This window comes from Dipteris shenzhenensis, chromosome 23, assembly GCF_047967505.1.
Source record: "Dipteris shenzhenensis isolate YYH24624 ecotype China chromosome 23, Dip_SZ_1.0, whole genome shotgun sequence".
Taxonomy (NCBI): Eukaryota; Viridiplantae; Streptophyta; class Polypodiopsida; order Gleicheniales; family Dipteridaceae; genus Dipteris; species Dipteris shenzhenensis.
Window position 1 is genome coordinate 40,084,385 of NC_141618.1, and position 16,307 is coordinate 40,100,691.

At 43.9% G+C, this 16,307-nt stretch overlaps 1 protein-coding gene across 2 annotated transcripts in view; it reads right to left on the reverse strand.

Moving 5' to 3' along the window:
* LOC147887370 (Glycosyl hydrolase family 47 protein) overlaps positions 1–16,307 on the reverse strand; it is a 200,236-nt gene that overhangs the window by 43,598 nt on the left and 140,331 nt on the right. The window contains exons 11-13 of one of the 2 annotated variants that reach the window (XM_087394172.1): positions 531–644; positions 324–403; positions 76–211 (exon numbers count right to left, since the gene is read on the reverse strand). In XM_087394172.1, the coding sequence (XP_087250298.1) occupies positions 76–211; positions 324–403; positions 531–644 (330 nt within the window). The remainder of the gene's footprint in view (positions 1–75; positions 212–323; positions 404–530; positions 645–16,307) is intronic. The other variant, XM_087394173.1, reaches the window with a different exon arrangement.

The window sequence follows — 16,307 nt, forward strand, 5'->3', positions numbered from 1 at the left end:
GTCTACACAGTAATCTCCCTCCATCTTCTTCTTGACTGATTGAAAACACAATTGCCTTGCATACTTAAACCATACAGTTTCAGCAAGAAAAAAGCTCTCCATGTGATCATCTTTTGCATGTGACTCAACATCAGCAACGTGGCAATACCCACAGGGACAGCGAGCACCATATTGTATGCTTGCCACAATATCACGACCTACATCCAGGTACCTGCACCACAAACCCACCAATAAATTTGATAAGACCTAAGCATCAATGTTTTCCTTCACGCCTTAAGGGCTTCTTTTTCTTATCTTCAATCATTCAGATTTAGAATACATACATGGGATCTCTCGTTGCTTTGTACAGCCAGTATGTACTTTCAATCAGCTCAGGTCGGAGAGGATAACTTCGTTGACCTGACTGCATAAAGACCAACATAGTAACTTTACTGCATGGAATGTGAGCATTTCTGAAACAGATGCCAGAGTGGAATTTGAAGTCCAGAGTATGCACACACAAAATACAACTAACAATCCATGTGATGTACCTGCACACTTGATGTAGCCAAATTGAAACCCTCAGGAGTGAACCCATACCGTTTCCAGACACTGAAAAAAGCTTCGTGGGTCCGTATTGCAGGTTCCAGATCTCCAGCAAGTACCTGTTACAGCCTTTTTTTTATGGTTCACCATAGGGAAGAAAGAGGCTTTATTGTTGGATCAAAAGAAAAGAAGAGCACACCAATCTCATAACTCTGACCCATCTTTTAACTCATTATAATATCGTAGAGAGTCAAACGCTACACATAAGGGGGTGAGACCACTATTCTCAAGCCAAGTCTATGATTCACTATCATTTTGTTCTGTGAATGACGTAAGGCTTGCATTTATCCACAGCATTTGTGCCACTCGATATATCATTTTTCACATGCAATAAGTCTCGTCAAGTGTAATAACTTCTAAGTCCTTCCAGGACTGAAATTTAAATGGAAGTTTAGACGGTAGCCATTTGGCAATATGAGCATAGGCTGACTTAATGTTTGAAACGTTTAGAAAACAGAACAGATGATGCTGTTTTAACCCATGACTGTGACCCACAACGTTGAAAATCACACCACCCATCATGCACATTAAGAAACTAGCTGCCAACACCCCTATTGATAACATCAATGCCAACAATGGGCCCAGATCATTGTATAAACATACGTTCTTAGACGTGCACATATCAACACTCCAGAACACACAAGAAGCATCCATTTACACAAGGGCTTTGCATTACGTTGATAAGGAAAAAATGGAAAGACAACCAGGAATTATGTACTTCACCACGTCAAATAGGTGAGACTTCATAGGGATCAGCTGCAATGTGGGCTCGTAGATGATGAGCTTATGAACCAGGTTCCAGAGCAGATATCCAGAGCACACAAATAACAAGTCAATCTCCCACACAATCTGACTAGAACACACACAGACTCTTTGAAAGAAAGGAAAGACTACACAGCCCGAAACAGACTCAACTAAGAACTGAACTTCCCCCCAAAAAACTCAGAAAACAGTCAGCCTCAGAATACTGAGAACCCACAGCCCACATGAAGGTTATCTTTGAGACTTTTCAAGACATCAACCCACAATTAAAATTCCACAGCCATGACTCATAAGCCTCCATCAAGAGTAACAGCTTGTAACTCTTGACGTGATCATAACTGCTCCTCAGCATCTCCTTCTCAAACACCAAGCTCCAGCATTCCTTAACTCTCCCCAAAGCTGCAGTCAACAACCAAACAGTGAAAGGGACTGGCTAGCAGGTCGCATCAATCATCTCTGCTCTTACACAACTACATCCAGCGTCTGTATCTTTCTCTTGCTCGTAGAGTACTCCACACTCATAGCTTCATGTTGCCAACAGTCCTCCAGCAGAAAAGCATACCATAGCTATTCCTCAAGCTTTTACTAAGCAATAGCTCATAATCAATCATCTACAAGCCCACACGGAAGACACCTCAAGCAAAGACTTCGGCCTCTTAATCTCATGCAAGCCCACGTCCCCCTAGCAAGCATTCCCGAGCAAATTCCCTAAGTCTTCATCAATAGCAAAACTGGTAACACGGTGGATGATCGAAATCCCATCATAGCCTCTCTCGCTCTGACGCCCAAGGTCTACAGTCGCGATGGCCTCCTAGTCATCATCAACTGCTCTCAGAAGCTCCCCACACCTGTCACGTACACATAATCATCACCGTAGCTTCCTTTACTCACAAGCTCTCTTCATCGCACACAACGAATTGAGACGCTCAGACTCCTAGAATCCGTCACCTCACTTCTCCTTCAACCACACTTCTGCACCAAGGCACACCGTTAACCAGTGCAATGTTAGCCGTAGACTCTTCTCCAGCTCATCTATCAGAGCTCTGCCACTTGCGTGGACGCAGAAATGGTCGAAGGTCCTCTTGAAATCCGGCACGTATGACTTTAGCTTCGGATTGATCAGCTTCTTGGCCACAGTGTGACAAACACAAATGTGAGCAGCTCTGACGATCAGCTTCCTGCAGTCGCGATCCTCCCAGCAAGCATGCTCTCCTCCACAAGCTCATCTTCATCCTGGCTTCTACTGTGCGATCCTTCCCTACTCAACAGCTCCTGGACATCCGTCACCCTTCATCTCCTTCAACCCCCGAGCTCGCGTACTCATCCTTCATTACCCTCAGCGCATCCTCCAGCCCTCCAGCAAGCATTCTTTCTTGCACGATCCTGCTCACCTCAGCCACTCCCCCTGAACTTCCCCGTTCTCCTCCCCTTCTTTACGTGATCATCCTGCGTGTGCCCACGAACTCCTTCCCGAATCCTCCTACAAGCTGTCACCTTCATCTACGTCCAGCTCGTCGACTAGAAGCATCCCTTCATCCATCACGTAGCCACCTTTGCATGAGCAGGATGCCTTCCTAATCAGTCCAGCCACCTCAGCCTAATTTGCCACCTCATCAGTGACATTTTACCACTCTCAAGACATTTCCCCCAAATCACGTTAAATGCACATTTTGGACCTTTAGTCACACAATTCCCACACACATTAGCATGCACATTAAAGCTTGCATGCAACCCCGTACACACACATGAAAAGCCCTTTGACATGGACACCATAACATATCAAATTCCTGTAACATGCAAGTGCACATTGACTCAGGAAAATATAAAAAAACCCTTCATGACTTGACTTCACATGACCCCAAAAACATTTCGCTTGATCACACACTGGACACCCTCGCTCTGGAAGTCTGGCACAACCACATTGCATTTCATCATTTCCCATGAAGTCCCTGCAAAACATACTGTATTATCTCAAAAAAATATACATCAGTCCATCATGCTTGTGAAAGAAAAATCCACAAATGCCAAAAGCCCACACCTACCCTAGATGTGTACAACTATGTGCCTACCCACAGCTATATACAGTGCTAAAAAACTTGATAGAGATTTTATCCTATCAACGTGTCTATCAGAACTCTCGAGGTTAAAGGTTTAGGGTAGTAATTGGCAAGAGATTGCTGGGATCAGTAAGGTTACATAGAGGATCACATGAGCTACTAGGACCAAAGATTATTGTATGCAATCAATGGAAAAGCGGCTGACACAACAGATGTATAAGAAGCCTATGCAGGAAAAACATGTTTGAAAGGAAAGGTGGCAGGGTTGTATCCACCAACTTTGGAAAAAGTCACAAAGGCTCACAGAAAGGGTGAGGGAACAAGCAGATAATATCAGCCATAATGATCAAAATGGAGGAATTAGCATATGCATAAAATGGAAACATCAAAGGAGAGAATAAGCCCTCAATCTCAAAATAGTTGGGATGAAAGAAAGAGACAAAAATGATTTGATCGAGACCCTTAGCAGTTTCTTCTAGGAACGACGGCACATATCAGAGCCTGGATAGCAGAACACTTTTAATGTGTGTACACATTATAGTGAAAGGTTTTCAAGCACATGCATATGGAGAAAAAGATAATAGAGCCAAAGAGAGTGATAGGTTAAAAACCAGGAAGAATGACATTTATCAAGCAGGCAAAGCTATTTTGCTGGAAAACCAAAAAGATGAAGCATGACAAATATGAGCACAGTACACAGGGATTTTAAGACCTTCAAGATTAAAATCTGGAATGTAGAGGAACTATCAATAAACGAAATAGAGAGTTGAGAAGATATGCTTGCAGGATTGAGTTGTTTCTACGTATGGGGACATGAAAGTATGAAGGAGAGAACGAACCATAGAAATCCACTTAATAACCATGATATGGAACAATAAGACCTAAGTCTGAGGGAGAGGTTAAGCAGGACTTGCTTGTGGCAGTAGGAAGGGACACCGCAATAAGGGTGATAAAGAAGATCCCAATATACAGTTTGTGGTTGGATGTCAGAAAGGAAATGACTTGATGCTTATAGTAGGCAGCTATTTTTATCCCCCATGTATACAAGCAACATAGACATCTCTAGCATTGATCCTTTCCTGCCATGGGCAAGAGACTCTGAAATAACGCCACGGACTCTACCAGGAGATTTGAATGCACGGAAAAAGGTAATAGTAACAGCACTAGGAGCAACCACTATCCAAGAGGAGACTGGAAGAGAAGAGAAGGCTACACAATGGCAAAGAGTCTCAGAGGACGATGAAGACCTGGTTGCTCAACATATTCAGCAACAAAAGTCTCTTTACATGAAGACTTCGAAGAGTGTCCAATTTAGTAAATATTCATTAGCAACCTTCATTAGAAATTTGTCAACAGATCTTTAGCAGTCTGTCCACAGTGTTGGAAAATTGTTGAACAAAGGAGTTAATTCGCTACATTCCCTTGCGGTAATTTTGGGTTAAGATTAATTAAAGGTAGAAAAGAGTGGTAGGTAGACATTAGGTCTTAGATTATGGCATTCATGATCTCTCTCCCTCGGTCACCAGTTCTCGGATCCCACCCCCTACTGCTCACCTTGCAGCAAGTTCCTAAGTTCCTAGGGTCCTCTAACCACAAGTTGGGCTAAACCCCCAGCCCAACCCGGGGGTTAGGTTCAGCTAGGGGGTCCTTGAGAAATAGCCAATATGGAATGGCCTACTGTTACGCTCAAGTTGAGGCAACATGACCTCGGAAGGGTCAGTCGACATTTTACTTTTAAGGATCAATGTTTGTATTATATTTGTTGGGCTTTACGTAAATGATCAGAAAGAATTTAAGTCAAGGTCCTTGGTGAGGGTGACATGGCACTAGACTAGGTGGATCTAAGGCTAAGGGGCCTAAATGCATGAAATGTGCCAAGGGGCCAATGGTTTCAATGATATCCCAAGAGAGGGGTAAATGATGCATTAAGGAGAAACCCTAGAATGAAGACATGTGGCATACTAGATCCATCTAGGGAATTTTGGGGCTTGGTGGAATTTGGTAAGCAGGGGCCTACACGTAACGAAAATATATAGAGAGCTTACTACCACCGAGGTTGGCTGGGAGGATAATCCAAGTGCCTATGCCCGTGATTGAAGAAAAAGTTAGGTTTAAACAGATTTTACGTATCACCTACCCTCTCCTCCAAATCCCCCTAGGGGAGTTCAACCGAGGCGAGGCATCACTCTTGACATAGCCCATCCGATCCAGAGATCGAGGAGACCACGTCCTCCACCACCACAGGAGACATCCCAACAGATGCAAATACGTGAGCTCTTTGCATCTCATTAGAGAGCCATCATGGAGCCTGGATATGTAGGGCCGGTCCACGCACTTGGGACTCTAGCTCTGAGCACTTTTTATCTTCATGTCACTCTCATTTTGCATTTTTACTTTGCTATTCTATTTTGTACTAGTATAGCATCTTAGTACTCAACAAGGGCCTTAGTGAGCCCTTTGCCCCGACCCACAATGGTCTGTATGAGCTACTTGATTCCGTACTTTGTCCCATAGGCCCGCGAGGCCTCCCGCGGACATTAATATATCTTTCTTTCTTTCTTTCTCTATGTGGTGTGTGTGTGTCTGTGTGTGAAGCAACTCAATTTTTCAACCCCCCAAAAAGTGTGTGTGTGTGTGTGTGTGTGTGTGTGTGTGTGTGTGTGTGAGAGAGAGAGAGAGTATAGTGTGTGTGTGTGTGTGTGCCTTTCAGCCTCGTCAAGGTTTCCGTACACCTGTACGGCCCCCGTACAGTTTCTGTACGCTGTTCGTACAGCCCCGTTTACCTCTCCATACAGATCTGCACGCGTTTCTGCACGCAGTTCCGTACAGTCCCGTCTGCACCTCCGTACAGTCCCGTGTCTGCATCTCCGTACAGTCTCGTCTCCAAGGCCGTACACATCTGCTGTTTTTTCTGTACTTCTCCGTACAGTCCCGTGCCTGTACGCTCCTTTTTTCCTTCTTGTCTTGCCACAGTTCAATCATGCCTTCAAATTTGGAAGTTTGTACATATGCTCGTAAAGAAAGACCCACAGATGCTAAGCGTCGCCTATCAGAGCCTGCATCACAAGATTATGAACTTACTGTGGAAGCTCACTACGTGTTTGACACCCTTAAGGATGACTTTCACCAGTCACGACAGGAATGGGGCAAACCGGTTCCAGAGGTCACATACAAATTGAAATCGCCGTCCCTCGTCAATCCTCTCAGGAAGTTGTCTCAAAGTGCGGTTATAATTTTCTTTCCAGGAAGAATCCCAGTGGCCAGTGATGTCGCGTAGTGGATTAAGTCCATCCTTGGAGGATGCTTTGTAGAAGGAGTGTATTTTGCTTCCAGAGGCTTCTATGAGGTGCATTTATCAGATGCTTCATGCAAGCAGAGGCTTCTTGAGTTCTCTCCCTTGTTTTACGAGAAGCAGATGGTACATGCTATGCCCTGATTCCCAAACAAGGATTATCAAAGTCTTATACGACATCATTGTCCTGTATGGGTTGAGGTTGTTAACTTCCCGGACTATATGCGTGAAGAGTTGCTTGGCCTGGCTGCTTCTTTGGGACAGGTCATTTGTCCTCCACGGCCCCTGGGAAAGCGTAACAGGTTCTGCATTCTCTGGGACACTGATACACCTACCCCTCCTTCTATTGCAGTGGAAGTTGAGGGAGTGCAATTGGGAAAAAAGTATTTTGAATTGAAGTGGGGCGTGTTTGCAGGAGCTTGTTTTGCCTGCCACAAGTTTGGGCATCTAGCCTCTGAATGCCCAATGGTTCTGCAATGGTTCTGCATCAGCCCCCTCCCAATGCCATGCCGCCCCAAACACGGGAAATGAATGAGAATTTGCAAGCTAAGACAGCAAATAGAAATGGAGCAAAGAATGCCAAACCAATCAATCGGGTGCAGTCACTTGCTGGAAAAGGAAAAGATAAAGGAAAAGAGAAGATGAAGGAATCTGCAGGGATTGATTAGGATGGTTTTCAACAACCTAAGAAGGTGGTTGTATTGAAGCAATGCCCCCTTCAATCTCGTCAATGGGATGCTTCTTCTCCCTCACCCGGACAGGCTTCTACTTCAGCTCCTATCCTTCAAAATTGGGTGGGGGTACTGAAGAAGGGCATCCCCATATGTGATTCAAAAGAAGGGAAAAATGCTGTGTCTTTCATGGATCATGAAGGAATGCAGCCCATGCAGGCAGAGGCTTTGCCTCTCTGATGTCTTGTTTTATTCTGATACTTTCCTGTATATACCTCTCTCATGCTCCAAACACTTAAGTGCTTTACATATAATGTACAGAGCCTCTGCAATGTCTCCAAGTGGAGGCTTTTATGGAATTATGTACATAAAATGCAGCCAGATATTGTTTGTTTGCAAGAACATAATCAACACTCCATGGTTGGTCATCATGATTATTTTGGCGGTTATGATATATATTATGCCGGTACCAGTACCTACTCAGGTGTATGATACTGGTTAGACATGAGCTGGAACCTCAGTTAGCCTTCAATGACAGCAGTGGCAGATGGATGGTCATACAATGTAATGTCAATGGTGATATTTTTGAGTTCGCATCAGTTTATGCTTCCCAGACCTCTACCATGAGGGCTTCATTATGGGATTCTTTATGCAGATATCCATGGAGATCCAATGCATTCATCTGTGGAGATTTCAATAATTCCCCTCTACCAAGAGATAACACCACTTCAAGATCTCATATGCTATCATTGGAAAGGCAGAAATGGGATACCATGCTTCTTTCTGTGCAGGCTCAAGATTTATGGCTGCTTCTCCAAGGGTCAGTACCTGGATATACTTTTCATCATAATGCACTTACAACATACTGGGCAAGGCTTGACAGATGGTATTTGTTTTACCCACAACAATTTGCAGATTTTAGCCCTCATCTCTTTATAGATTTCTCATTGGGCTTGTGAGATCATGCCCCATTGTGGATGAATTTGCAGCTTGGCATGCCTCTGGATGATTTGCCACCCCTTTCCAGTAGATTATTGCAAATTAATCAGGCTTATTTCCGACATCACTATTTCCAGCAAATGATCAGACTTGCAATTCATCCCTTGCCTTTGCATGCCCAGGAGGACATGAATTATGCTTGGGACAGTTTTGTCTCTCGTATGCAGAATGTCATTAGGGAGTATGGCAAATGGCATATGATTGAATGGAGGAATGAGGTTAAATGGGCAAAAAGGACAACACAACAATTGACTGAATTTTCTCAGTTAAGGCCTCTCTCTGATTCAGAAAACGATACCCTATTACATGCTCAGATTGACTGTTAATGATCAGAGGAAATTGCACAAATGGCAGATTAGGGCAAGAATGAAGCCCCTCATGGATAAGGGCTGCTCATCAAAAGCCTTTTTCCAGGGCATGCATGCTACTCGAAAGAAAAACTCATGTCTAAGGGTAAGGAAGCTCAATGGCTCTTGGACACACTCTTTCTCTCATCTCCAAGATGAATGCCAAAATTACTTCCAAAAATTGTTCTCCGCTCCTGGTTCCCCATCAAATCAAATGACTGATGCTAGGACTGAATTCCTCCAATATGTTTCTGGAATAGTGGAAATGGATGATGCTCTTATCTTGGAGAGACCTTTTACTGACACAGAACTTGATAATGCATTGTTCCACCTCAGCAAATACGAGTCCCCTGGCTGGGATGGCCTTACGGTGGAATTTTATATTTCTTTTTGGGATGATTTGAAAGAAGTCCTCTTGCAAATGATCAATGTTGCCTGGCAAAAAAATCAGTTGCCGCACTCTTGGAAGCATGGCATAGTCAAACTTGTGCCCAAAAAACATCTGTGTGACCATATGTCAAATTGGAGGCCTATTACTTTGATGCCTGTAGTTTACAAACTCATTGCCAAAATGATTGTGCATAGGCTTCACAGGATACTGGATGCGGAACTTCATCCTCATCAGTATGGGTTTGTGCCGCGAAGACAAATCCATGATAATATATCCAATGCCTTGACTGCAATTGAATATGCTAAGTATTCGCATCAAGATGTGCTCATATTGCAGGTAGATATTGCTAAGGCATTTGACACTGTTCAATGGGATTTTATCTCTCAAATCATGACAAAGTTGGGCTTTGGTCCCAAGATAGCAAATGCAGTTTACTGGCTTTATTCTGGCTCTACTTCTCAGTGCATTCTTGGGGGTCATCTATCTCAGTCATGGACATTGGGTAGATCAGTTAGACAGGGCTGCCCTCTTAGTGCTCTATTCTATGCCATTGCGACCCACCCCCTTTTAATGTATCTTGATCATCTTACAAACACACGACAGATGACTGGTCTTAAAATCCCTGGGGCCGCATCTTTTTTGGCACAAGCATGTGCTGATGATTCCTTCTTTATGCCACAGAATTCTCCCCGGGAAGTTCACATGCTTATGACCACTCTTTCATTGTATGGTTTGGCAGCGGGATTGCATGTCAATTTTGACAAATCTAAATTACTTCCCCTGAAACAATGTGACTGGCATTCTATTCTTTGGCCAGGTCAGGTGGTGCATTCCAAAGATGTAGTCAGGCATTTGGGATATCCTATAGGATGGCATATCACCAGGAAGCAGCAGCTAAAATGGATCTTCCAAAGACTTCAACATAAACTAGAATACTGGAAAATTTCTACTTGGCCTCTTCATGTCAGGCTCAGAATAGTACAGTCCATTGTAATGTCCTATGTCCAGTTCTATTTGCCTTTGCTGTATTGGCCCTCTAGGGATATTTCAGCCTTTATGTCTCAAGCTATGGAGCTGTTATGGAGGACAAAAACTGATGTGAAAGCATTGAGACTGATGAAGATGGAAATGGTGTGCTCTCCTAGGATGCATGGTGGACTTAATGTCCTCAATATACGATATCATGTACTTGCAAGGAAGGCGACTATGCTCCATACTTTTTTCCGCCGACAACAGCCATGGACTTGTATGATAGCATCCATGTGTGTCAACATGAGGACTTGTGCTTATGGTCATTGGACTACTGATCATTGGGAGGTTGTCATTGGGAGATTTGTAGGGAAGATACCTGGCTGTCCTTTCTCTACTCCTCTGATACTTGACTGGAAACAAGTACTTTCTAAGGTCAAATGGGCTCCTGATAATTGCTCGGGGACAAACTCGATGAGGAAAGAAAGTATTCATTGGAGTGCCATCTTTGACATTCCATTCGCTTTACAGGAACCTGTTCGGGCATACAATCTCATGAAATTGGGAATTAGATACATACATGATGTGGTAGATGATCAGGGCTATGTCTTATCTTTTCCTCGGGCCACTGCTTCCTATGCATTGGGAATGCACCATAGGTCTATATGGAAGAAAATTGCTGATTTGTTACATCCTTTTCTACCTGTTCCTCCTGTGGCTGACACAGACAGGCTTATGGATTGGCAATTGCAGCCCTCTGCTACATGCACTCGTCATGTTCCTCTTCCTGCCTTGACCTCCATCAAAGCCTACAGGCTTCTTCAGCCTGCTCCATGGATTCAGCAATATGCTCATTCTCTGTGGCATATAAGGAAGCCCCTCTCATGGTGGCGGATGAGTCTCCGGATATTATGGAAGTGTCAAATGCCATTGAAACAAAGACTTTTTCTTTGGAGGTGTATGACAGGCACATTGTCAGTGGGAGTCACACTTGCCAAACGTCGCATTGCACCATCCACATGTTTAAGATGTCAGGCTCCTTCAGAGACTGTTCCTCATTTGCTTTGGCACTGCCCGTGTTCTAAGAACCTCCTCAGGAGAATTTCAGATCATCTTCGGCTCCGTTTCCCGAGTCACAGATTTGGGAAACATTTCTGGCTCTTTGGCAGATTTATGAGGTCTTTGTCTCAATACTCACTATTTCTCTCTTGGGTGAGATATTGGGCTCTTTGGACAATCTGAAGTGAGCATAATTTGGCATACTTGGGTCGGCAGATTCACAAGTCATATGAATCTTTCCGAGCCTCATTGCGGCAATCCTTATATGATGCCTGCCATGAGGGTGATATGGATGCTTCTTGCATAGAGCTTTTCTTTTTATGTTTCTGATCTTTGGGATACTCTCCATTTCGGGGACCTCCCATCATGTAAATTTATGAGCAAATAAATATACTGCACTGGATATTACCAAAAAAAAAAAGTGAGTGTGTCGGAGTGGTGTAGTGTGTGTATGGTGTGTGTGAGAGAGAGAAATAGAGTGAGATTCCGTGCTAGCCCTCGTGCTCCCACGCTACAGCTACTTGTTTCTCCCTCAGTTTGACACCCTCGAGGTTCCTTTTGACGTCCTTTTTCTGTCCGTACACTCTGCCAGAAAATCCGAAAAAAAAAATCGTACAATCAAAAATACGTACGATTTTGTCCGTACAGTCAGAACAGTCCGTACATTCGGGGAAGTCCGTATAGTTTGCATGTCAAGAAAAAAAAATTACTGTCAAAAATCCATACGATTTTGTCCATACAGTCAGAAAAGTCTACAGTTTTGTCCGTACAGTCGGGGAAGTCAGTACAGTTTGCCTGTCAGAAAAAAAAAATTTCGTACTGTCAAAATCCGTACGATTTTGTCCGTACAACCAAGAAAAAACGTACAGTTTTGTACCTGCTGTGCTTTCCTTCTTGTGAAGCGTTGCTGCTTCCAAGTTTTTTCCTTAACTCAAATGGCGGATTATTCCTATGAGAAAAACTTTCACAAAGACAAGTCGGTTTCCAACAAGAAACAAAAACAGGTGATGGATTCAGATGATTCCCTTCATGACTGTGCTAAGGCTCAGCTTGTTTATGAGGTTATGCATGAAGCGTTTGAGGACACCCGTAAAGGTTGGAAAGATCCACTTCCCACCACTGGCATTATGGTGGAAGTGGATGATATATTTGATCCAGTTAAGGAGTATGCAAAGCATGCCATTATAATTTTCTTCCCAGGACGGATGCCTGCTGCTGTAGACGTTGGAAATTGGTTGACTCGAACCCTGGGTGGTTCTTATGTCAAAAAAGTTCATTATGCAGCGAGGGGCTTTTTTGAGATCATCATGGCTGATGAGGAGCACCGTCAGGTTTTGCTGGAGCACTCTCCTCTTTTCTATGGCCAGCAGATGGTCCATGTGTTGCCCTAGTCTCCCACCCGGGATTATCAGGCATTGATTCGGCATCGTTGCCCTGTTTGGGTAGAAGTTGTAAATTTTTCTCAATGCTTGTCTTCTCTTCTACCTGAAATTGCAGCTTCCCTCGGTGAGGTAGTATGTCCACCGCGACCCAATGGAAATTCAAATCGCTTCTGCATTTTGTGGGATACAGATCATCCCACTGCAACTTCATACTCGGTTACTGTGAATAATGTTTCCATGGGGAGTGCCTTCCTTTTACAAGCTCAAGTGGGGGCTGTTTGCAAGTGCTTCCTTTGAATGCAAGCAATTTGGGCACATGGCTTCACAATGCCCTTCCCGAGCTCCACGGATGCCAGTGCAAGCCGAAATGGTTCAGCCTTTGAATAAGAATGCAAATGCCTCTTCTGTGGTAAAAAACAAAGGGGTCAAACAGTTTTTCTCTGTTCAAGACAAAGACAAAGGCAAAGCCCCGGCTGTCTCACATGATAATGCTTCTTTTCCTGTGCCTTTGTCCTCTCCACCTCAGGAAAAGGGGGAAATTTTTATGACTGATGGATGGCAAACTCCTCACAAAGTGATCTCCCCCAGGCAACCTTTGCCTTCTCGGACTTAAAGTGGTGCATCCTCTCATGGGAAAACACCTGCTGAAAACTCTGGTGTTGGCTTTTGACCTGGGCTGTTGTGACTGCAAATTGGACCTTGTTTCCTGAAGAAGAAGTTGCTGCACTTTTGTCCTCTCCTCAGGCTGATGCTTCATCCCAAGGCGGAGGCCCGGACATTGAGGTGGAAATGCAAATGTAGACAGCCCGTTAGTTGCTGTACATACCTGTCCAATAACTGTAAATATGCTTGATCATCTGAAGTGTGTTACTCTCAATGTACAGGGAATGTGTGATGGTCACAAATGGAAATTGGTCTGGATGTATATCAGGCAATTGTAGCCTGATATAATTGCTTTGCAAGAGCATAATCAGCATATGTATGCTGGTCAAATAGGCCATTTTGCTGGTTATGATATCTTCTATGCTGGAGAGCACTCCTTTTCTGGTGTGGCTTTTTTGGTAAAGCACGACCTTCAACCTGTTGTGGCTCTCAATGATCGGCATGGTAGATGGATTATTGTTCAATGCCTTGTTCAAGGGGAAATTTTTGAATTTGCATCGGTTTATGCCCCCTAGTCTTCTCGTGATAGAGCTTTGATCTGGGCTGCCATGCATACTTATCCATGGCGACAACATGCCTTCATTTGTGGTGACTTTAATAATGCCCCTCAATCGAGTGAAAACACCTCAGGCCACACTCATATGTTGGCTTCTGAAACACAGGCATGGTCTGATTTTTTGCTTCAGTTGCGCCTGGTTTGATCTCTGGAAGGAATTACAACCCATGCTTCCGGGTCATACCTTTCAGCATAATGCTCAATCTTCTTATCGGGCACGCTTGGACAGATGGTATCAAATTGATCCACAGCATTGTGATGCCTTTACTTGTCAAATTTGGGTTGATCATGCTTTCACACATTCGGATCATGCTCCTCTTTGGTTAAGGCTTTCCTTACATGAATTTCCCACTGACAGATTGCCTTGCCGAAGGCTTTTGCTAATTAATAATAGTTATCTGGAGCATGCTGACTTTAAAGCCTTGGTCTCTGATGCTATTCAGCCTCTCTCTTGTCAGACATGCATTGGTTTGGATTATGCCTGGCAGGCTTTTGTTGCTCAGATGCAAGCAGTTATTCGAGATTATGGCAAATCCTATATGCAAGCCACAAGGGAGACTGTAGCACATGCCAAATTTACATGTCAGAGTTTGACTAAGCTTGCTCATCTTCGCCCTTTGTCTTCATAGGAAAGCATGCTCTTATGTCAGGCTCAATTCTCTCTTCAATCTAATGATCACAGAAAGCTTGCTAAATGGGAAACTCGATCCAGACAACGGGCATTTTTGGATAAAGACTCCTCTTCCAAGCAATTTTTTAAGAGTTTACACTACAAAATACAGGCTGCCAATATCTGTCGGATCCGGATGCCTGATGGTTCTTGGTCAACATCTCATTCAGAGCTTGCTGATTTATGTGTGCAGCACTTCTCCACTCATTTTGGACATCTAGATACTCTTTCTCCTCGGGTCGTGTCTGCACGTCAGCTTCTTTTGCAGCGTATTCATCCAATTCTATCTGATGCTCAGGCTTTGGAACTTGAACATCCCTTCACTGAAAGGGAATTGTCTCATGCACTGAGATCCTGTGGCAGATGGAAATCTCCAGGATGGGATGGTCTCACTGTTGAATTCTTTCTTGCATTCTGGGATCTCCTTAAATTCACCTTGCTGCAAATGGTAAATACAGCATGGCAAAATCAGCAGATGCCTTTGTCATGGAAAAAGGGTCTTCTCAAGCTGATTCCAAAAAAGCAGCTATGTGATTCACTGGGTGATTGGAGGCCAATCACGCTCATGCCAGTCATTTACAAGATCATATTGCCAAAATGGTGGTTGATCAGATTGAAGGTTATTTGCATGATGGGTTGCATCCCTCCCAATATGGCTTTGTTCCACGTCGCCATATCACAGATAACATTGCCAATGCTTATATTGGGATTGAATATGCCAAATACACGCAGCAGGATGTTCTACTCTTGCAGGTAGATATTGCAAAAGCCTTTGACACAGTTCAATGGGATTTCATCTCGCAAACTATGCGAGCTTTGGGGTTTGGACAAAAAATGCAGCAGGTTATTTACTGGCTTTACAGAGATAGCAATGCGGCTTGCATTATCTCTGGGGATATCTCTGATGAGTGGACTCTTTGTTGTTCGGTCCGCCAGGGATGCCCTCTCAGTGCTTTACTGTATGCCATTGCTACTCATCCTATGCTGCAATATATTGACCATCTTGTGGCTACAGGATCACTTCATGGCTTGGAAATGGATTCTAATCGCAGCATGGTTGCTCAAGCTTATGCTGATGATTTTTTCTTTACCTCAAAGAATACGCCCCATGATCTTGGTGCCTTGATGCAGGCCCTCTTTATTTATGGTTTGGCAACTGGTCTTCATGTTAATTTGCAAAAGTCTAAGCTGCTCCATTTGCATTCCAAAGACTGGCATAGTCTATTATGGCCCGGGGATATCATTCCACCCACTCAGTTTGTTCGTCATCTTGGTTACCCTTTGGGGTGGGAACTCACTCGCCGACAACAAACTGATTGGGTTTTGGCTAAGCTTCGAAAAAAGCTTGAGTATTGGAAACTGGCAACCTCGCCTTTGCACGTTCATCTTCGAATAGTACAGTCCATCCTTGTGGCATATATTCAATTTTACTTGCCATTGATCATGTTCACTAAGGCAGATCTTACATCTTTCATGTCTGTCTTTATGGAACTCTTCTGGCGATCCAAACATGGCACAAAAAGTCTCAGGCTGCTTTCGATGCATCACATTTGTTCTCCCAAGATGCATGGTGGATTGAACATCACGGATATTCATGTGCATATTCTTGCCCACAGGGGAAAAATGTTGCTGCAATTTCTGCAAGGTGATCAGCCTTGGGCTCTTATGATTAGGACTCTGGTCACTCATATCAGTATTTCTGCATTTGGTCATTGGCAACTCGATCACTAGGATTTCTTTGTTGGCTGCACTGATGCCACTTTGCCTGGATGTCCTTTTGTCTCTCACTTGCTTCTTGACTGGAAGCATGTTCTTTCTCATCTAGAATGGAATGGACGGCAATCTTTGCTTGGGAATTCTTTGAGAGCTGAAAGCATTCACTTGTCGAAAGTCTTTCAGCCTCC